This window comes from Marmota marmota, unplaced genomic scaffold, assembly GCF_001458135.2.
Source record: "Marmota marmota marmota unplaced genomic scaffold, marMar, whole genome shotgun sequence".
NCBI classification, from domain to species: domain Eukaryota; kingdom Metazoa; phylum Chordata; class Mammalia; order Rodentia; family Sciuridae; genus Marmota; species Marmota marmota.
The window spans coordinates 260075-283418 of record NW_025999985.1 but is presented as its reverse complement, the minus strand read 5'-3'; the positions used below and the strand labels follow the sequence as shown (position 1 = coordinate 283418).

Genomic DNA, 23344 nt, shown 5'->3' with positions numbered 1-23344 from the left:
GGGGGGGGGGGGGGTGACTCAAGAAAGCTTCTTTGTCTATAGAAAAAATTGGTAAAAAGGACCTGGCCTCTACTCTGCATTTTAGCCACTCTTTGCCCGAGTTGGAGAACAGGACTCAGTTTAATACTCCTGCAGACAAATGAAACCTATGTGGGCTGTAGGTCTCACTGATTTTCTTTCTGGGTTCTTATCTCATGGGTTCAAAGAATGAAATCCATAAATGATGGCAGGGGACAAAAATTTAAAAATCAAATTAGTTTTAAATGAGGGGGGGAAGAAGTCAAAACTCCCTGCCATGTCAGGGAAAACTGGTAAAAAGCATTTCCACTTGAGTATATTTGCTTGGGGACCTAAGGCTTCTGGATAAAGGCACAGATCAGAGTCCATGCAGAACAGGCATTAAAAGCACTGGGACTAATTGTTGAATCTATGCTGTACACATGTTGGGAAGGTACGAAATCCATTAGCTTGGCCTATGATTTTCTATCTGGATGTATGATTTTTAGTCCTTAAGTCTGAATTTTTTTGTAACCACCATTTGGGTCCACCCCGATTTCCATCTTCCTGCCACTATGGGGACAAAGGAGTAGACTAAGATGCTTAACCTCAGAGGGTTGCCTTTACATTTGAGAAAACTTTATCTGGGGCCCATTACACTCATTGTCTGATGATTAACCATGGATCTTAATGGGGGGTAAAAATGCCAGCCAGTCATAAGGAATGAGGCAATAGGTTCCAGTATTAGTAAATAAAATTATAATCTGGGGACAAAATAGTCTCCACTTTTTAAGATCAGACAGGATGCCTTATTTGGCCAGAGGACACTTCTGGATGCAGCCCTACCTATTGCCCAGAAAGCTATAGCAATGTCATAGCAATGCACAGTTAAAGGGCAAAGGGGAATAAAGGTTCTGAGGAAAACATGTGATGAAAGCATGCTGTGGGAAAGGAGGATACAGAGGGAGGAGACAGACCTTGGATGATAGTGAATCAAGGAAGATACATAGTGTGAGTAAAGGAAGTTGAGCCTGGGGAAAAGATAGACATGAAGAGGCAGGAAAGATGTGCACAGGAAAGTGTAGGGAGTTGGGGAGGACAATGGGCATGGTTTAGATCATTGGCTAAAGCATATAGAAGAAAAAGACAGGGACAGCACTGTGAATAATTGGTCAAGGGCATGCATGCAGTTCATGGAGCCGAGTTGCCTGAAAGTTAAGCACTGTGGGGCTTGAGGGTGTTGGTCAGAGGACACAGGAAATTGGCAGAAATGTTATGATTTGGGAGTAGATAGAGAAATGGGAAGTGAGACACAGGTGACAGAGTATGTGGGAGCAGATGAGGTGAGGTGGTCCTTGCAACAGGAAAAACTAGGGTGCATGTCCAGAAGTTCACAGGATGTAGGGGCATGCTATAGACTAGAAGGGCTAATGGAAGTGAGGGATGATAGAGGTTTGGTGGATATAAAGGTGACAGGGGTAGAGAGATGCACATGATTTATTGATGGACAATGGCTCTCATAGGTCTCCTGGTTCCTTTTCCAACTGAGAGCATGACTCTGTTGTAGATTCTGCTCTCTGCACCTGCAGGGGACACCTTAGCATGGCACCAGATGCTCCAACTGCACTAAGTCCAAGTGCAGAGGAGAAGTAGCCAATAGCTGATCATCTGTCGGGATGCCAGATAATGGCCTTTGGGATGCTCAGGGCTGTGCTTGTGGTTCAAAGTGGACATTTTTAAATGATGCCACACAGGGTCATATCTGTCCCTTCTGGGCCATAGTGCAGGACTTTCTTGATAAGAAATTTTTGATACTGATGACATATAAGCATCATTTCTTATGCTCCTTTGCCATTTGTTTGGCCCATTCCATTTCTTCAGAACTTTGGCCAACTTTTATCAGGTTGTTTGTTTTACTGATGAGTTTTGAGAGGTCTTTTAATAAGTCTCATATAAAAGCCCTTTACCAGATATGTATCTTGCGAATATTTTCTCCTGGTCTGTGGCTTGTCTTTCTCTTTAAGAGTATATTTCACAAATCATCATATATAATTTAAACAAAATTCAACCAAATATTTTTCTTTTATGGCCTGTCCTTTTGTTTTAGTACCTACAAAGTCACTACCAACTCAAAAGACAGCAGGATTTTCCGTGTCATCTCCTAGGATTTTTACAAGGTTTTTGTTTTACATTTAAATTTATGGGGGCATTTGAAGTTAATTTTTGTGAAAGGTATAACTATTAATGGTCCAGGAATTCATCAGGAACAGAAGGAATGAACTATTCCATATTCATTCATACACAGAAATGCAACTCAGCCATATAAAGGAATTAGTGCTGATAAATGAACCGAACAGATGAATCAAAAGCATTGCGCTGAGTGTACAGCTGTGGCACACTGAATAATGAACACAAAGATGTACACAGCCTAATGCCCAGAACCTGTGAATATTTTACCAAACAAAAGGGACTTCAAACGACCCTTTGTTCCTCCAGGTGCCTAATTTTGAAGCTACAGCCTCCCCGTTTGTCAGTCCCACATTTTCTCCATTTATGACTTATAGATTCTCCCAGTTTACAATTTCAGCCTTCCAGGTTGTCAACAACATAAATTTCCCCATCAGCCCCACAAACCCCCTTCTTTAACCCCCAACACCCACATCACTGAGGCCCAGGCCCTCGCCATGAGACAGGAAAGTAAAATGGGCCAAGGAAGAGGGGCCCTTAGTAAATGGAGAACTAAAATAAAACAAGTTATGTTGAACTTGCTTCTTCAGTTCAAGACAAACAGAACATTCAACATATATGCTTATCAAAGATCAGACATTACTTAAAACATCATCCACCTGAGGAAATTACAGAATGTGCCAACAAATTTGACCAAGGAACATTCTGATTCTGACTTCCAAGCAAAGAGTGGTCACCATGGGATCTGATTGTCACAAGACTCAATCTCCAAGGTGGCTTGTAAAAATCTTCCAAATCAGCAAAATCTAACAATGGCTCCCCACATAGGGTTACACCCTCAAAAATCATATGGAGAGAGCTCAAAGCTGGGCACCTCACTCATCTTTTGAGACAAGGGCTGCCCATACTCCAAGTGTAAATTCTGTGCATGTCCTTCAATAAATATTTACCTGTGCCTTGCTTTCTGAAGTGTCCTTCAATCCTGTGAAAAACATTGAGAACCTAGATGGTTTCCCTTTATATCCCAATCTTAGGGCTTCTCTGGATCCCTCTGTTGGCAAGCCCTGACCCTTATAGACCCATCCCAGCTCAGTGGTGCCAACGACCTTGCAAAACCAGCAAGCTCCCTAGGACTACCTCCCTGAGGTCTTCCTAGCATAGCACCTATGAACTGGAAGTTACTGCTGGTCATGTAAGAGTCTTTCTGGGGAGTTATGATCACATCTGTGGAACAACCACCTTTCAAGGTGTGCAACAGGAAAGGTGGACTCTTCCATTGTGCACTTCAGCTGTAGAGTCTCCTGGGCAATAGTATCATCTGCAACATGAATAAAATCCACCTCCCACAGTAGCAAGCCCACTTCTTCATACCACAGCATGTTGACCATTGGCCTTCCTCCCCTCCCTCCTTTCACAGGGGCAGGAAATATGGGAAGGGTTGGTGTCCCAATCCAAGACCATTGGCTGGGGCAGTGGGATTGTAGCCAAGGGCAGGTCAGGGGTGGTTTGGACAGCAGAGTTTTGAGATGAAACTCAAGTTCTGAGTTGAAACAGAGTTTGACCTACATTCCTCCATCAGGAAGAAAGGGAGATGAGCAAGCTTCACTGCCGCAGGAACTTTTCTGCCTGACAGCCACAGGGCTTGGACAATCCAGGTGGTACAGAGGGCAAGAGTTAGAAAACAAGGTGGCACATTGGGGGCCAGGTGACCACACCTGTAATCCCAGTGACCTGGGAGGCTGAGGAAGGAAGATCAGGAGTTCAAGGCCAGCCTCAGCAATTTAGGGAGACTGGATTGAAATAAATAATAAAGAGGATCGCAGGGTATAGCTGAACAGTGGACTTCTCTGGGTTCATTCCCCAGGTAGGTGAGGGAAGAAGAAAAGAAGGAGGGAGAAGAGGAGGAAAGAAGAGAAATGGAAGAAAGGAAGGGAGAGAAGGAAGGAAGGGTTTGGCAGCAGACATACATGTACCAAGCTTAGTTAGGTGTGCACTGGGCCTCATTCCGGGACTTCAAACTTGACAGGTTTTCTTCTGGTCCACAGGGCTCAGGGTAGGTCTAGTCCACCCAGCCTCTGACCAGTTCAGGGAATGAGCTGGCCTGATGCTGCCATGGCAGAATATAGATCCACAGAAATGAGACAGGATCCGGGGCCCAGGAGAACTCCCCATCTATAGATCACCCATTTGATTCTCTGCTGAAGACTATCTGCCCTGAATCCATCCGATTATAATGTGTGTGTGTGTGTGTGTGTTCTGTGCCAGGGGGGCGGGGGGTGTTCAAAATTAAGTGTACACCAGAAAACCGTTATTAGAAATGCAAAAAAATTGCCCCTCCAGCCCTGAGGTTCTAGCTTAAGAAGGTCTGGAGTGTGACTCAGGAGTATGCACTCTTTTAAATTTCTCAGACTCCTGAGACACAAAACAATTTCAAACAGTCCTGGAGTATTCTCTGTGGCTTCCTCCCAACATTATGTAATTCATTTTTCTATTTCTCTGCCTCACTAGGTGATAAGGTCCACAAAGGCCATTCCTTTGTCTGCTTCACCAGAGTGTCCCCAGAGTGTAACATAGCACCTTGCCCAGTGATGGCAGTTCACAATATTCCTGAAGGAATGAATTCTTCCAATAACTCAAGAATCCAACTGAATTCTAAGACAGCCACAGCATGGCAAATTTCCATTTCATTCATTCATTTTCCAAATAAAATATAAAGTTTCTGTTTTTCTGTGTAGGGAGAATCACATGAGCCAGCACTCTCCAAACTTTTTGGGATGACGGGAATGGGTCAGTTTTGCTCTGTTTGTGCTGTCCAGTTTAATAGCCATTACTCATGCACACCTACTGAGCACTTGAAATGTGGCCAGGGAACTGAGGCACTGAATTTCTAATTTGTTTTTAATATTTTTGTAACTTAAGTTGCCATAAAACTATAGTAATTTGCAATCTCTTGTACCTACAAGGCATGGGCATTAGAAAACAAATTCTTTGTGCTCTAATATGCATAAATACTATGAAAAGCAGTCCTTCCTCAAATAAGGTAAAGAAGGTGGTGCAGCAGGCATTGAATATCATAAACACATAGGGAAGATCCACGGAGTAGGAAAAGGAGGAGGGAAGAAAGATGGGAAAGGGGAGGAAATATAGAATGAATTTAACAAAATCATATTATATGCTTATAAAAATGTACCAAAGACGGGCTGGAGTTGTAGCTCAGTGGTAGAGTGCTCACCTACCATGTGTAAGACACTGGGTTTGGTCTTCAGCACCACATAATTAATAATTAATTAAATAAAGGCATTGTGTACATCTACAACTAAAAATTATTAATATTTTTTAATATACCAGGAGCCTGGGTTGTGGCTCAGTGGTAGAGCGCTTGCCTAGCATATGTGAGGCACTGGGGTTGATTCTCAGCACCACATATAAATAAATAAAATAAAGGTCCACTGATAACTAAAAAAAAAAAATTTTTTTAAAAGGTACCAAGGAAAATTTCACCTTCATGTATATATAGAAAGTACTGATCAAAATTATATAAAGCAGCTATGTATAATTATAAATACTATATATAATTATAATGCCCTAACAAAAACTACATTTTAAAAAGTAGTCCATATCATCCCTAAAAGTGAGATGCTCTTTGAGCTATAAGCCATCGTGTCCCCTTGCATCAGTTGAATCATGTCCATGTCACCTATGCAGATGTTCCCATTCTCTGACTAGAACAGCTGGAGTGTGAAGATACCTCTTAAGGATGACCCAACTACCACAGTGCTCCTCCCGGGGACAAAATGTTTTGTTTTGTTTGCCTCTGTAACCTCAGCTCCCAGAACAGGTCCAGGTACAAAGGAAGCATGAGTCAAATACCTGCTAGGTGAACACATTAACTCACGGGAAGGCTGACACTTCACAGGTCCCTCTGTAGAAGTTCTACAAGTTTCATTTACTTTCTGGTTTTCAGTTACTCCTTCACATTGGTCAGGGGAAAGTGAGATGATGTGTGTGTCCTACATCAATTCTAACCCTTTTCCTTCAACCATCTCTTATGATTTTTCATTCATGGAAACATTCGAGATGTTGATTTAAACATTTCTGTACTTATTTTCTCCATTTAAATGAACTCAGTCGTCCTTCACTCATTTAATTGACAAAACAGAGTTGGTACCTACATGTCTGAGTGGTCATCATCACACTGTGCCTCTGTAACAAAACAACATTTAGGAAGGATGAATCTACCACCCTTTCCCAGCTTTGCATTTTATAGTTGCTCTCTGTGTATACTTTCAGCCATTTAGTGAACTAGAAATTTCTGCTCAATCCTTTCCCACATAGACTGAATCTGAGCCTCTCCCTATGGGTTTTCTGTGACATAAAATAATACGTAATTTATCACTGGGGGCACAACCATGTTCACCGCATTTGTGAGGTTTCTCTCCTGTGTGAATTCCATGCTGTCCCCTGAGGGTGTACATCTGGCCACTGGCTGTCCCACAAAGACCAAATTTCTGTTAGTGAGGAGCCCACTGACGTTCACTGCTGTCTGAGGGGCCTCAGAAGGCACCTGAGTAGTCCCTTTGCTGACAGGGCTCTTCTCCTGGTGGTCATCACAGGTATGCAATGAGCTGTCTCCATCTGCGGGGTTTTCCACCTTGCCTGAATCTCCCTGTTCTCCCCTTGTGTGTATTCTCTTGTGCTTAACCAGACAAGACATGTATGCAAAAGCCTTCCCACACTCGCTGCAGCCATAGGGCCTCTCTCCTGTGTGAGTTCTTTGATGGACAATGAGCTTTTGCCTTGTGGTGAAGGCTTTCCCACACTCGCTGCATTTAAAGGGCTTCTCTCCCGTGTGAATTCTTTGATGCTTGATGAGCCCCGACCTCTGCGAACAGGACTTTCCACATTCGCTGCACACAAAGGGAGTCTTCCCTGTGTGAAATCTCTGATGAGCTATGAGGCAGGTCTTCTGGATGAAGCCTTTCCCACACTCACCGCATGTGTAAGGCTTCTCACCTGTGTGAATTCGCTGATGAACGATGAGGTTTCCTTTCTGGATGAAGCCCTTTCCACAGTCGCTGCATATATAGGGCTTCTCTCCAGTATGAGTCTTCTGGTGGATGTTGAGCCGTGATTTCTTGAGAAAGGCTTTGCCACACTCGGTGCATGTGTAAGGTTTCTCACCTGTGTGGGTTCTGTGGTGTTCTGTGAGCATGAACTTCCTGGAGAAGGCTTTCCCACACAGATGACATCTATGGGGCTTCTCACCAGTGTGGATGATCTGGTGATCAGTCAGCCAAGACTTCTTGATGAAGGCTTTCCCACAGTCACTGCATACATGAGGTTTCTCTACTTTTTGAGTGTTCTGAGGCTTGGGACAAGTGAACTGAGATTTAGTGCTGATGAGTTTTCCATTTGCAGGGAATTTAATTTCAGTATGAAATTGTTCACAAGAAACATGGAGAAAGGATTCCCCATTTCTAGAAATCTCAGCAGAGTTCTTTATTTCACAGTGTCTGCTCTGGTCAACCAAAGGTAAGTTTGGTTTCATACTTTTTTCATGTAAGTTAAATATACCATGCTTTTGCCTTAGTAGAAACTGAGGTCTGTGTTGATGAACAGAATTCTCAAAGGCACTGTGTTCATGCCACTGTACCATCCTGTTCACCTTGCTTTCACTCTGTAAGAGTTTTGGTAGATGATCATCAATTTCCCAGATTTCTATGAAAGAAAGGAACAGTGAGTTTTCTATCACCTTGATCTGGAATAAAAGCATTTTAAAAAATTACCTAGGAGAACAACAATAAGTGTTGGCAAGGATGTGGGGTAAAAGGCACATTCATTAAAAAAAAATTGCTGGTGGGGCTGCAAATTGGTGCAGCCAAAATGGAAAGCAGTATGGAGATTTCTTGGAAAACTTGGAATGAAACCATCATTCGACCCAGCTATCCCACTCCTCAGTTTATACCCAAAGGACTTAAAAACAGTATACTACAGGGACACGGCCACATCAATATTTACAGCAGCACAATTCACAATAGCTAAACTATGGAGCCAACCTAGATGCCCCTCGGTAGATGAATGGATAGGGAAAATGTGGTATACATACATAGTGGAATGTTACTCAGCATTAAAAGAGAACAAGCCACTGGGATTACAGGCATGCGCCATCACCCCCAGCAGTAGTGCCTTTAAAAGAGAGACAAATCACTGCACACAGAATGGGGAGGCAGAACTGCAGCCTGTCAATGTGAGGGTGGCCACCACATGCCCAGGTGTAGACATGGGGAATTTGAAGGATCCATAAACCTTGAGAAAAGCCTCGACTGCAGAGATGAATTTGGAAAATTTTAGTAAATAAAAAGAACAGGACAAGACCACCTTCAGAGAACATGCAGACTCAAAGACAAAGAAGATGCAGGGCCAGGCTGTAGCCATTCTACATTTAGAGTTTGGAAACTAGAAGTCCCCTGGAGGAAACCAGGTTGGTCATCCTGACAGGGGACACTGGTGACTGAAACAAGTAGCCCAGAGGCAAGTCAGGTTCTTCTATACTCGGCCCTGTCCCTGGGACAGCTCCTGGGTCCCTGTCTCGTAACTCGCCTTCTTCCTCCTGACACCACCTTCAACCAGCTTTCTCAAAGTGCTGTCTCACAGTGACTGAAAACTTCCTCTGGGTGACACCCTGCCCACTGGCCCAGCTGCAACACCCCGTCTATTCCCACAGAAGGAAGGCAGCAGTGGCCCTAAGGGAACATCATGACAGGGCAGAGGACCAAGCTGCACTAACAGGATATGCTGCCCCTCTTCATGCTGCTCCTGGACAGGTAGGGTCCACCTTCTTCATGTTCCCTGAGCCCTCAACCTGCCACTAACAGCATTATCCCACAATTCTACACTGATGTCGCCTGGCTTTGGTCAGTGTCTGAATGGTCTGCCTCTTCCTGAATCATGGTCATGGCAGCTTTACGTCGACTTCACTGGGAACAGGACAGAAGGATTCTTCACCTGAGAAGAAAAGGGAAGCTAGAAAAATGTAGAACAGGAAACCTACAGTCTACAACTCCACCATCAACTAGAACCATACAATCTGCCACAGTCAGCCTGGCAATAAAGGTCCCACTACCTGGAAATGTCCCCACAGTCCCACTTCCAGCAGGACACAGAGAACTCCCAGCCTGACCTCTTGTGCTCTCTCAGCCCCCTCACTCAGTTCTCAACTTATCTTTCTTTCCTTTTCTGGTCCTGGGGATGGAACCTAGGGGTGCTCTACCAATGAGCTACATCCCCAGCCCTTTATATTTTTTTTATTTTGAAACAGAGTCTAAGTTATACAGGCTGGCCTCAAACTTGAGGCCCTCCTTTCTCAGCTTCCTGAGTAGCTGGGATTACAGGCTGTGCCACCACGCCTGGGTTCACCTAACTTCTAAGTGCCCTTGGCTCTTCTCTTCCTTATGGTTTTCCTCCCCTTTGGGCAGATTTCATCAGTAGAAAATTCCTTCTCCAGGCCTGGCCTCTCTCTGAATAACTTGGGCTAAATCCAATGCAGCAGAGGGTTCCTCTTGGACACTATCAAACATGTCTACCTTACAATCTCCTAAATTCCCCAACCCAATCTCCTCCTCTGTAGGTCGTCTGCACCACAGTAAACCCAAGCTCCCCTTTTCTTGCCAACCTGGACAGCACTACCCTTCCTCTCTTCTATTCCCTCACCCTGGAATACAGGTAGACAGCTCGGGGTGAATTCCACCTGCCTCTGTAAGCAGACCCAGATACAATCAGCACCCACTCCTCCTCCAAGTCAGCAGCCTGCTAGCTTCCAGCTCTCTTGGCTCAACAGCACCTCATCCAAGAGTTGGTCCCCTTCCTAAAAGATCAGCCCTGTACCTGCTTGTTCTGTCCCATAGCTCTGCTTTATTTTATCTCTTGGCTTCTTAGAATGACAGTGGCTCATCCACTCTATGTTTTTCTTGCTGCTGTTATCCTGTTATGCTGCTCAGCATACACTGAGCTACCAAAAGATAATTTTTAAAGGAAGGAATCAAGAAAGTAATTACATATGAAACACAGTGGGAGAATTTAGAATATGGATATCTGTGTGAGTAAGATGACACCCTATCAAAGAAATAACTGAAAGAAGAACTTCAATGTCTTGTGACAAGTAACATGGTTAATGGCGACTTAGTGCAATCAGAACTATAATAGGAAAGAAAACAAAAGCAAATATGATGGTAAGACCCATAGGAACTAGAAGAAAGCTCAGAATTAGTAAAAACACAAAGAAATCATTGAAAACACATAAGTTAGCATCTGATTCAGGCTGGACCTTCAAGTGCAGCTTGTGAAAAATATCTTTTCTAGCAGGGCCAACAGCCCACACCAGAAATCCCAGCTACGTGGAAGGCTGAGACAGAGGATTACAAGTTCACAGCCAGACTGTGCAGCTTAGCAAGACCCTGCCTCAAAGTAAAAAGGGCTAGGGATGTGGCTCAGTGATAAAGCACCCCTAGGTTCAATCCCCAGTACCAAAAAAAAAAAAAAAAAAAGAAAAGAAAAAACGAAAAAATCTTTTCTAGTTAGAAATTCACCATGAACAGTTAGACCTTTCAATAAAGAAACACAGGTAGAGGACATGTGAGGTAATATCTGGATGGCTGGAACTTAGGATGCATAAAAAAAGGAGAAGCTAAATTCAAGAGGGTTTTCTTGGAGAGAAGATGATTCTCATTCTGCAGAAAGAGGAACTCTAGGCAGACTTGAGGTCCAAATCAGGAACTATCAGGGATTCACAGAGAACTAGATATCTGTGCTAGATGACACCAGGACATGTCAGCTTGGAGTCTGCTCTGGGAACAGAAGGAGCTTAACTCATTAAAGTGAAAGAGATTTTAAAGGGTGAGAACAGATAAGAAAATAGAAAACACAGGGTTTGAGAACCTCCGAGTGAAGAAAGGCTTGGGGCCAAGGCACAATGAGTGACAGGCTTCCTCAGGCAGCACCCCAGTGGGGTGGGAGGTGCAGCAGTCAGAAGTCAAGAAGGATTCAGAGTTTTCTCTCTGGAGAAGGACTTGGAAGGTGCAATTTCATAGCACCGGAACTGGAAGGGTATGAAGAAGGGAATATCTGGGACTTGAAGGAAGAATATTATGCCAACTTAAAGACATTGATTAATAAGGCACAATCAGCTCCCAGAAGAGGTAAAGAGGATGATTTTCTCCAAATCCCTCCAAACCGCAAAGAGAAGGTCTGCATTGAGAGGCAGATGTGGGAGGTGCTGCTCACCCCGCCTTCCACAGCTGCTCTCCCTCTCACCTGGACTGTTTGCCTCATGGATTGCATCTTCCACTGTCCTAGTTTCTCCTCCTAGCAACTTGGAGAGGGCATCAGGCTTGCTGGCTTGACACCCTGTTCATGGGAAATGACAGTCTTAGATTCATCAAACTGGGCTGTGATCTGTCAACAGGAGGTAATGTTCTATTTTAGGAACTCTGTAGTTTACATCTGCAAAGCAAAGGCTTTGCTCTCAGAAGGAAGCACAATACACCCTCTTGTCTGGAACCAGAGAGGGACTGAGACACCACAGGACCTCCAAGGCTTTCAGACACTGAGAAAGAAAAGGCCACAGACTGGCACCCTCTGAGCTGCACAGGGCAGCCATCCTCACCCACGGACACCAGGTTCCTGCAGTTCTCCAACATCACGTCCCAATACAGGTCCTTCTGAGCAGGGGCCAGGAGCTGCCACTCCTCCCAGGTGAACTTCACGGTCACGTCCTCCAGCGTCAGCGACTCCTGTCAATGAGGCAATTTCCTTGTGATGATATGGGATGTTAGTTTTTCTGCTCACTTCCCCTTCTTAGTCTGCATCTAGGTATTTAATACAGTGCGGGAATAAAATACTAATAAAATAGTCTATAATTATACATGAGTCATCTATTCATCCAGTGAGATGTTTCTATATTGGATGTGGGAGACCAACCTTATATGTGACTGGGTCACATTCCCCGGCTGGGTGTTGAGGCGCTCAGTTGCAGAGATGTGGCAGAGCTTTCCCACACTTCTTGGGCCTGAGGGTCGGTGTCTCGTGCATGGGTGTGTCTTGCTACAGCCCCATGGGTGAAGCTATGCTCACCTGTTCCTTTGTAATATAACCCCTTGCCCTGTATAGGATAGAATCTTCCATGGAAGTGCCTTGTGTGTGTCCCCTCCTCTTACTGTGCCCTGGGGTGTGGCCTACCCAGCTGTCAGTCAACCTGCTGACAGTGGACATCATGAAGATACTCAGCCCCTGAAACCTGACCCCTTGCCTCATTTGAATAGCTTCTCCTCAATAAAAGAGATCAGTGCATGCTCTCGCTCTCTGTCTTTCTGTGGACCCTTAAGGTCAGAGCCGTCATAGCGACCCCAAAGAAAAAGGTATTTGTGTCTCTTGTGTGGTTATTTTGCACAGTCCAGTTAGCCCAGTTCAACTGGAGTGACCCCTGAGCCTTTTAGTCGCGAGAACAGAAACCCGGCAATTGGATAGTACTTAAATCTTCTTGCTAACTTAGAAACACCATCTTTATATATTACACATACACAATCATGAATTGCTTAACAACAGGACTATGTTCTCCAAAAATCAATCAGGCAATTTCATCTCTGTGCAAACAAAACTGAGCATACTTACCTATACAACCTGAGACAGCTACAACATCACCAGGCAATATAATCTTATGAGGCCCCAGTGGTATATTCTGCCATGCGACCAGCGCTGGCTTCATGAAAGAAGGTTCGATTCATAAGTAATTGCTAGGGAGTTTTAAATTAAAGAGACAAGACTCTCATTACCTTTAATACCAGCTCCAAGACGGCTTCTCCTAGCTCCTGCCACCAGTCACCTAATGCGGTGGCAAGGTTTACAGAAGAGACTAGCGAGAGAGAGAGAGAGAGAGAGAGAGAGAGAGAGAGAGAGAGAGAGAGAACACACCAGGGAGTGGGCTTTTATTGGGGAACAAAAATTCCAGGGAAAATCCCATCCAATGAAGGTTAAGGGGAGCAGCTTCCCAAGGTCAGGGGCGATGATTGGCTCTTCGGGGCAGTGGCCAGACACATCTCTGCACGGACAAGCCCTTGGACCTGGAAAAGGGTGGGGAAGGCTCTAACACAGCTGTGTCTAAGCACCTCTCACCCAGCCAGGGAGGTAACTCAAATCACATGTGACGATGGCCTCCCGAAGTATATGAGGCCCATCACTGACCTAAATGTCATTATACAGGCACAACTGGGCCTACCATAGTTCTGACTGACCAGGTATAAATCAGAGGGTCCCTTGATCCCTTCCTTGACTTGATAATTTGTTAATTTATTTGTGTTGGGGGTTTGGGGGTACTAATAATTGAACCCAGTGGTACTTAACCACTGAATCATATTCCCAGTCCTTTTTGTTTTTGAGACAAAGTCCCTAAGTTGCTTAGGTCCTTTCTAAGTTGCTGAGGCTGAACTCAAGCTTGCAATCTCCTGCTTCGGTATCACAAATTGCTGGGATTATAGGTGTGCATAACCACACTCTGCTTATTCATGTTTTTATGGAAGCTTCATTACCTAGGCATAGCTGATTAAATGACTGGCCACCAGTGACTAAGTCAGTCTCCAACATTCTCTTCCTCAGAGGTAGGAGAGGATGTGGGGTGGGGCTGAAGCTCCAACCCTCTATTCATCAGCTGGTTCCCCAGGCACCCAGGCTCTCCTTAGGAGCTTTCCAAGTCACCCCATCAACATAAACTCAGGTTGTAAATAACAGATAACTGTCACCTCCAGAGCTGTTTTAAGAGCCAAGGACATATAAATATAACAAAGAGACTCCTGTTGTTCTTATCATTAAAAAAATTACAATAGTTTTAGGATCTCTGGCCAGGAGTCAAAGCCAAAAAACAAAATATATATTTTTTACACAGCATGACAGTGACAGTGGCTTGGAGCTAACCCTTTTAAACATCATGCTACAATGCCCATAAAACAGAATGGCCAGTCACTCTGAACAGCAAAGAGAAATATCCATTAAAATGTAGAATGAGCACTTTCATCAAGTGACCTCTCTGTGGCCACCTTCAAAAATACTGAGATACCTTCATAAAAAGGCACTACCAGAGATGTGGTTGGCCTGTAATAACAGTTAGCTAAATGTCCAAGAGCAGCAGACCAGCTAAATCATGGCACACACATCACTTAGAGGACAGTGCAGCCAGTCAAAAAGGTGTTTAGGCTGGCATGTATTGACAAATAAAAGGCAAGAATAGTATAGTAAATATTGGCAGCATGATTCCTTTTAAAATGACAAAAGCAGGAATAAGAAACCATGCTTACACTGAGAACAGTCTGGAGGATGCAGATCACATCAAATCCCAGTTCCTTCTGGAGAAGATCAGAGTGCATTGTTCTAGCAGTACAGAAAATAACCTGTTTTTCTACTCAAGATCAGTGCACACCACACAAATGAAAACGAATCTCTCGTGGCAATGGCTGTCAGAGATAAATGCAAGCTGAGAGCTCATGTAACATACAGTACCCTCCAGTCACATTTGACATCCCAGTTATTAATTTGGTGTGTATCTTATGAACATCATCTCCCATATACTACTCTGCCCATTTAAGCCAGCAGTGGGGGGCATACATCTGTAGCCCCAGCTACTTGAAAGGCTGAGGTAGAAAGATCACGCAAGCCCAGGAGTTTGGTGTCAGTGCAGGCAACATAGCAAGACCACCATCTCAAAAAAAACAAGTAAGTTGGGCACAATGAACACACACCTCAATCCCACCTGCTGACTTGGGAGGCTTCAGCAGGAAGGTTGCTGAAGACAAGTCTCAGAAACTTGGTAAGACCCTGTCTCAAAAAATTAAACAGGACTTTGGTGTGTAGCTCAATGGTAGAGCACTCCTGGGTTCAATTCCCAGTACTACATTCACACACTCCAAAAAAGTAATAATAAGAGCAATAATAATAATGAAAATTGTACTCCTTTCCAGAGCCTACTTTTTAAATTTACACTTTTCAGATTAACTGAATTGGTATTTTTTTTTTAAATAAACTTCTATAAATCTTTTAGGGAAGAAAGGAAAAGATGAGGACAACCCAAGTCAGTTACCTGGGACTGGATCATTTTCTTCTGTTCTTGGAAAATAGCTGGTCACTGGGATGCTCTGCTGTGGGGTCTTCCAGACCTGCTCTAAATGCTTATTCAGAAACCTCACTCTTCAATCAAAGCTGTCCCCAGAAATGCTAATGCTGCAATCTTGAAACTTCCTCCTTCATGTAATTGTTTTGGTTCTGAGGAGTCAGGACCTGTGGTTTGAAGAGAAAATCCGTTTGATGGCACATTTCCTCGGAGTCTGGTACTGTCACTGCCGCTAGGCACTCATCTTAACACAATGACCCCCTATTCCTGGCCATCCCTATATCTGGTGCCCCATGAGATTTGGTATCTCTGGCCATGAAGCCTCAGATTCTGAATGTGATAGTGCTGTGCCTTTATTCTATGAGGTTTAAGTGGGACAACTGCGAAAGGTGGGAAATGAGACCCATCCCAGCTCCACGTCTCGGGAGCAGGTGTGCTCAGATATCCCAGCTACGCACTGGAGTTGGCAGGATAGCTGCCAGCTTACCACACACAAAAAAACCACTGTGCAGTCAAATGCCAACCTCAGTGGGAGAAGCAAACCAATAATTCTTTCAAAATATAATATTGGAGACTTTATCAATGTTATTACAGTATGGAAAAAATGTTATAAGCAGGCCACATAAAGCAAATGATACTCTGCTAGGAGAACAGCACAAGGCACAACCACTTTGGAAAACATTTTGGCATCACTGCTTAGATCTAAGTGACACACACCCTGCAACACAGCAAAATTTCTTTCTGGGGTATACACCTTTAGGTATCTGTCGGGAGCTGCCACATAGGAGCTGAGCGATGGAAATGTGGAGACTGGCTTCCCTCACCTGGAGGCATGTGGATCCCCATTTCCACTCAGCAGAGGAGCACAGCTTTGGGAGTGGACATTACCCAGTGGGAGTGGGCTGCCCCTTGCAACATTACCCCTCTGCTTTATATGAATGGAATGTTCTTTCAAACAGCCTCACCCAATAAAGCCCACGTCCAAGGTATGCACCCTCTGTTTCTTGCCTACCTTGCCTCCTTTGTGGGAGCCGGGTAAGAGGGACCATCACTGAACCAAAAGAAAGAGGTACTTCTCTCTGTGTGTCTTTATTTTGTGCCAGCCCAGTTCTCCTGGAGAGACCTGATGAACCCAACCTAATTCTTTCCTAAGATTGGGAGCTATCTCATCACAAAGTTATGAAAAGTTCATTTCTGTTTTACTAAGATATTTGGCCTGACCATGTGACCCTGACTGGTTTAGTCCTGTGTTGCCATATGTATCTATTACCCACCTCTCCCCAAATAAGGGCACATTTTTGAATCAGAAAATACTTACAAAACTTTTCATTATAGTAATATGCATAATAACCCAAACTGCAAGCAATACAAATGTAATTAGTCATAGGAAAAAACATTATTCAAGTAGTGGACCAAGACAGAAAAACTACAACCTTTGGTCCAACCTGCAAAAATGATTTTTACATTTTTACTTATTTTTTTAATTGGTTCTTTTTGGTTATACATAATGGTAGAATCCATTTTGACATAACTATAAAAGCACACAATATATTTTGTTCTAATTCAGTCCCAAGTATCTCTCCTCCCCACCCCATCCCATCGTTTTTACATCTTTAGAGACTTGTAAAATGAAAACAAAAAAGAAGCATATGCAAATGACCTTATGTAAACTGCAAGTCCCAGAATAATGACTGTAAGTTTGACTTTCCCTTGCTACAGAACAAGGAAAACAAACCTATGTGCAACAACATGAAACTCTCACCAATAATGAGAAAAAGCCTGTGTGCATACACAAAAAGATGCACTATGCCATTGATACACAGTTCAAAGTTTGCAACACTCAATTAATTATCAAGATGGGGAATAATTATATTCATTATGTAATTTACAAATTATTAAGGAAAGCCAAAAGTGCTACAGTAATTACCCATGACCGAGCACGGGAAAAGGTGCACAGAACACCACTCAGGTGCTGGCAATGGTCTATTTCTTCATGTGGACAATGACTGCTTATATATATGCTTTTGTGATCATTAAATTGTACATTTTAAAATATAAATTTAGAAAAATTAACCAAAAAAAAAGCTTACCAATACCAAAAACTTGCCTGAAAAGACCCATAAAATATATAAATTTGTAGAGAGACCAAAAGAGAGAGGGAAATGGTACTAACAAAAAAGTATAAGTATTAATGGAAGCCATGATTCGGACTGTTTTTGTCTTGAAATAATAAACCAGCACTTTTATGTCATCACATTTGAAGTCCTGGATGAAGTCACAACTCTGTGATCCTACTGAGAAATTGATGTGACTCCATTTTAAAAAATAAATAAATAACAGCAGCTTCTACCTCAAGGCCTGTCCTAAGGAAGGGGGCGTGGCTCTTGTCCTTGGAAAAACCCACAGAGCACTCCTAAGCACATACCCACCCTTCTGAGTTGTTTGTAAATAACAGGAGAGGTCCGAGGCGCCAGGTATCCCTGACTCAGTTAGGCTAGGTGAGGACCCATAGCAACCCCCCTAGCAACCTCCAATCAGCATAAGACAGGGAAAAATACCTGGAATGCCAGATGACCCCCCCTCCCCCAGTAGTTTATGGTGGTTGATAACATGTTGGGAAACCTTGTAGTTAGCAGTACACCCCTTGTGGCCTAAACCAATCAGTTGAAATGAATCCCCCTCTTGTACTAACCAATCACCCCTACCCAACTTGTTCCCGCCATTGAATGTGCTAATCAATGTTAAGAGTTGTTGTTTGACTTTCCAGCGGTATGGAATGATTTGCTGTGTGATGTTGTGATGCATAGAGTACCCCCCAAAACCTATAAAATCTCACTGAACTAAGGGCCAGGACTCACTCCTCCAGACCGCTGCGTCTGAAGGGTTGTGAGTCCAGGCTGGAGCTTGCAATAAAGACTCTTGTGTGATTGCATCGGATTCGGTTCCTGGAGGTCTATTGGGGTCCCATGACTCTGGCATAACACTACCTCCAGGGACAATGTTAACTCCAGACAATAAAGGAGATGAATTTTATGGATAGGCAACAAAACCAGAATGTGCACTGCCACCCTATTTTCCCACGCTGTCCTGAAGAGTTGAGCCAAGCCAGCATAAAAATAAATCACAAACAGAACAAAGTAGGAAAAAAACGAAGGTTCTTTTCAGACATCATCATCAACATGAATAGGAACTGAACCTACCGTGACCGAGCGAGAACTGCTAATAAACTGCGCTGTGGTCACGCGGCCAGGTCCCTCAGCGTGACAGACTCTGTTGGCAGAGCAGAAAGCGCGGCTGTCAGGCGGGAGGGCAGCAGAGTCGCTACTGAGATCTGAAGGCGACGGCCAGGTCGGCCAGCAGCTACTGCAAAGGAACAAATGGGGCATCGCACGTGCCGCGCTCTGCGGGCCTCAGCCTCCCACAACCACTCCACTCCGCCCCCGAGCTCCAGAGCCCCGCAGCGCCCTGCGAAACGGGATCGCGACCAGGAGCGGCGGGTCACAGCCCCGCGGCCAACGCCTCCACCTCACCGCCCTCCCACAAGAAGCCCTGGCTGTCCCGCCTACGTAAGGCCTCCAGGGAGACAAGACTTCCAAGGATAAAAACACACACCGACGTGACTTTCTCCAGACCTACGGTGGTCTCATCGCTGCAATTCCGCGACCGGCTTCTACTTCAGGACCCCCACCCAGCGCTCCGTCAGCCTACGGCGGCCGAGGGGGGTGTAAACTCTCTAACGGCGCACTGACGCAACGGACTTCCGGCGCTTCCCAGTAGGTAACATGGCCGCGCCCAGGTGGCCGCGGGCCCGCGGAGGTGGCCATGTTTGCTGACGTATTGGGGCCAAAAGGCAGAATTGCCTCATTTCCTAGCACTTCTACACTGGCAGAAAATGTGTAGCGTGAAAACGGGTCGGTATCCAGGGACTTAGGGCCGACTGAACTGCGATCAGCGGCTGTCCAGCATAGTAGTATGTCTGCCCAGTAGGAGGTCGGGTGCCCCTGAGCAGAGAGCCGCCTCTGGAAAGGAACAGTGACGTCCCTAAGCAGACACCCCGGGAAGCGTGGGCGGGAAAGGGCTCGCGGGAAGCGGCTTTTGAGAACAGAAAAAGGCTGAGACGAGCTGGCAGAGTGGGGCGGCCACGCCCCAGGGGTGCAGCTCGCCGGAGGCCTGGAGCCCATCGAAGGAGTCGAGGAGCAGGGTCCGGAGGTGTGACACGAGTGTCCAGACCATGCGGTGGAACAGACTTTTCAGCTGTGTTGTTGGGATACTCGGATACCTACATGCAAAAAACAAGTAAGAAGGTAAGCAGAAGAGGGACATAAAAGTTTAGGTGGCCCACAACTATAATTCCAGTTACTGGGGAGACTAAGGCAGGAAAAATATAAGTTTGAGGCCAACTTGGGCAACTCTACCCAGTTTCAAAATAAAATTAAAAGGGCTGAGAATGTAGCTCGGTGGTAGAGCATGAGGCTCTGGATTCAATTCCTAGCAATACAGGGGGTGGGGGTGGGGATAAATGGTTAAAGTTTACAGGAGAACAAAGGCAATAACCTTTATGAACTGGGTTAGTTCCAAGACAAGACACTATCGGATGAGCCATGAAATTAATAAATAGGAATTTAAAAAAAAAAAAAAAACCTATTGTGCTGTTAAGCATATTTAAGAAAGTGGAAAAAGCAGCCACAGATTGGGAGTAAATATTTCCACATTTGTCTGACAAACCCACCACCCAATTACTCTTTTGATGGAGGTCATGAGATTTTTCCAAAAATTGGACTCTTTTAAGAGTAGGACAACCCTATAAACTTTAATTTGTATCTGAGTTAGACACTTTATACATATAAGAATAATAACATGTAAAGTGTAACTGTCACGGGAGAAGATATTTCTCCAAAGAAAGATATGAGGACTTAAGAGAAGGAGAAACTTGACTGAGGACCAGAAGGGTTCTTGACACATATGCCAGAAAAGAATTTCAGCACACACCAGTCCTAGTCATAGATGGAGGTTTATTTAGGGAAATAGATACATGTTCAAGGAAGAATAAGAAGTGCCATTGCAGTACAGCAAGGAATAAGCATTCAAGGGAAAGTGCAGGCCATCTCCCCAGAGACCCCCTTGATGTGGGGTGTTGATACTCATAGAGGACAGTTGCTAGGGACTGGAGTAGAGGTGGAGCCAGGGTGGAGCTGCATTCTCCTGGTGCTTGCACTATCCTCATGTTACCAGGGCAAGGGTCAAGGGCACATGGTTCTTGGGTGCTTTCTGCACTAATGGTTTGGAGTCCTACTCAGGTTTTAAGATGGAGCAGGGTAGACACATTTGATCTCTGCACAACTGGAAGAGTTGTCAATTCTAGGAATGAGAGGGTGGTGATGCAGTTCTATGTACATGTTGTTCCAAGTGATGACTCCCAAGCCAGCCTCCTGGAGAATGACAGACTGTCAATACTGCCCCTATCCATTCCACTTGAGGCCTAGATATGTGATCAAGACCCATCTAGGCTACTCAGGCCAGGGCAGGCCAGCTCAAACCAAGCAATCCACCCTTCGACCTGCACAGTTGAACTAATAATGTTCCTTATCTGTAGCCTTCAAGTTTGTTGTGTTAGCCAAGTAAAGTTTATATAAGGGGGCAAATACCAACTTTTATGAATATAAATATACACATGCAGGTGATTATGTAAATCATGGACATCTCATGAAAACAATCTGCAGACTTAATACAGAATTTCAACATATATAAGTAAAGGTGATATTTATTTATGAGGAAAAAACAGAACATTCTACAAAAGAACAAATCTACTATACACACACATGCATGCACACATGCATGCATGCAATTCAAAATTCTCAGTATAAAACAATTTGGTTTTCTCTTTGGTTTAAGACCTGAATCAGAGGAATATCAAAGGTTGGCATATTTGTACTGCAATCAGTTCTCAATTATTTGAATTTGTTATCTCCAGCTATGTTCCTCCCACAGGCAATCTCTCCTCCCCTGCTCTGCACTCTACACAGTGCTTTGTGTTATGGAAGCTTGGATCTGCCGAGCACCTATAATGTCTCTCCATGTGCATACTATACGAGATGAAAAAATATTTAAATATTGACCCCAAAAATATATATCCTTGCAAATAAACAGTGAAAAATCATTAATACTCAGGAAACAATGCTATCAATAAAATGAATTGAGTGGGTTTCAATGATAGAAATAGCAATGACTTAAAGTCAATGATAAATATATTTAAAGACCTAAAGAAAACCATGTTGAATGGTTTAAAGGAAAATAAGAGAATAATGGCTTGATAGAAAATCTTGGTAAGACAGAAAATGTAATAAAGAACCCAATAGAAATGTTAGTGCTGAAATAACACAGCTGAAATAGCAGAGTCTACAAAAGCAAATGAGTTTAGCAATACGATAGGGTGCAAGTTCAACACACAGATGAAATCATGAACATAGGAGCATTTACAATGGCTCTATAAATGATACCTTCAGGTAAACTTCTAACATACAGGATATGCATAAGCTAAAAAGCTTTTTATTTATTTATTTATTAAGAGCAAGAAGAATTAATCAAATGGCAAGACAGCATTGTTGGGAGCTGCTCTGGACAGAGCTATGTACACACCTTTAAGTCCTGAGTAAAGGAGTCCTGAACAGTTATTGCACTCCGCAATACATTGGGCTTTTACCCCTCTTGGATAATGAGGCTGGCTCCAGAAGTAGGTGTCACCTGGTGGGGTTGAGATACACTCACCTGTTCCTTTGAAATCCTACCCCTTTGCCCTTTTAGGGAAAGAATGTTCCATGGGTCCTCCCCTTGTGTGTCCCCTATGTAAGAATAAATAATTCCAGTGGTTCTCTCTCTTTCCACTGACCCCTAAGGTCAGGAGCCATCCCTGGATTTTGAAAAGGTACTTCTGTGTATTTGCGTGTTTTCTTCGACGTTTTTTTAAGTTATTGGAGTAGTCAGGTTTTGTGGCCCCAGCATAGGTGGCCAGCTTGGATAGATGGCAGTACAGCATGTCAGAAGACTCGGTGCAATAAAGATGCCAGATGAACCCACTTTCATTTAATATATTGAATGCAATTTCAGTAAAACAGAAAAAAAATAAATATACACAAGCATATTTTAAAGTTTATCTGGAGGGCTCAGTGCCGCCGGCTGCCAAGGCTTCAGGGGCCAGTGCAAGCACCCTGCAGCACCTGGCGGAGCAGCTCAAGCTGGAGGCCACCTGGAGGACCAGGGTCTCTCAGGCTGCTGCAGAGCTGCAGCAGTACCACCTGCAGAATACCTGCAAGGATGCTCTGCTCGCCAGTGTTCCAGCCAAGAGCAACCCCTTCATAGAGCCCAGATCCTGCGCTTTTTCTTTAGGCAAATGACTGGGGTATTTCAGACCTTCCTGTGTCCTGCTCTTACAGACAAAATTCTACAGTAATTAATGATTTTCTACAAATATGGAAACTGAGTGAAGAAATAGAATTGCTTCAAATAATAATTGCCTGGTTCTCCTGGTGAAGTGCTTTGTACTAAGATAAACAACGTTATCACCAAATATACCAACATACACTGCTTTAATGAGTGAGTTGTTGGTGTTGCTATACTTAGGATATCATGTATGTTTTATTTACTGGATGTTTACATTTTAGGAAGGAAAACACTTGTTAAAAACAAATGGAATATTTGTAATTTGTTGTTCCTAAGATTTTTATACTATAATAAAATTTGTTCTATCATAAATCTGCAATTACTAAATGAAGACAAGAAAGCATAAAATTGGGAGAAGGAATAGACTTTACTAATCAAATGATGCCTTGATTCTTTCTAAATGAGAATATTGTTTTATTTTTAACACTAAACACAAATGTTTCATAGTAAACTTGTTTAGAAAGATTTATGTTATGATGTATATTAGGTTGCCCAATCTGTGTATGAAACAGATTTGATCTCTTTTTAAGTTCCTTTATAGTTGTGATTGCACTTTTAAAAAGATACATTTAA

The 23344-nt window shown here is 43.8% G+C and overlaps 1 protein-coding gene and 1 long non-coding RNA gene across 11 annotated transcripts; one reads left to right on the top strand and one right to left on the bottom strand.

Annotated features, from left to right (window-relative positions):
* Positions 1–1736: 1736 nt before the first annotated feature.
* Znf350 (zinc finger protein 350) lies at positions 1737–19104 on the bottom strand. Of its 10 annotated transcripts, none has more exons than XM_048806006.1 (7): positions 18947–19104; positions 18535–18697; positions 15305–15501; positions 14526–14681; positions 11846–11972; positions 11494–11586; positions 1737–7902 (listed from the first exon to the last, which is right to left on the bottom strand). In XM_048806006.1, exons 4-7 carry the CDS (start codon positions 14592–14594, stop codon positions 6539–6541), a joined length of 1653 nt encoding a protein of 550 aa, XP_048661963.1. In that variant the 5' UTR covers positions 14595–14681; positions 15305–15501; positions 18535–18697; positions 18947–19104; the 3' UTR covers positions 1737–6538. The 10 variants fall into 10 exon arrangements, with proteins under 10 accessions (XP_048661963.1, XP_048661964.1, XP_048661967.1 ...); XM_048806007.1 differs by having other exon boundaries at positions 14526–14598; XM_048806010.1 differs by having other exon boundaries at positions 14526–14573.
* A 13-nt stretch (positions 19105–19117) lies between these two features.
* LOC107160764 lies at positions 19118–23008 on the top strand. The gene is made up of 2 exons (XR_001505900.2): positions 19118–19638; positions 21323–23008. It is a non-coding gene; the product is annotated as an uncharacterized LOC107160764 (long non-coding RNA).
* The last annotated feature ends 336 nt before the right edge of the window (positions 23009–23344 follow it).

Coding starts and splice junctions, on each gene's coding strand:
- Znf350 (XM_048806006.1), bottom strand. CDS start 14,594: ATGCACTCTGATCTTCTCCAGAAGGAACTGGGATTTGATGTGATCTGC. Junction 11,973..14,525: donor TCCTCCAGACTGTTCTCAGT/GTAAGCATGGTT, acceptor CCTCATTGACAG/GAGTCGCTGACGCTGGAGGA. Junction 11,587..11,845: donor CAGGAACCTGGTGTCCGTGG/GTGAGGATGGCT, acceptor TCCCATGAACAG/GGTGTCAAGCCAGCAAGCCT.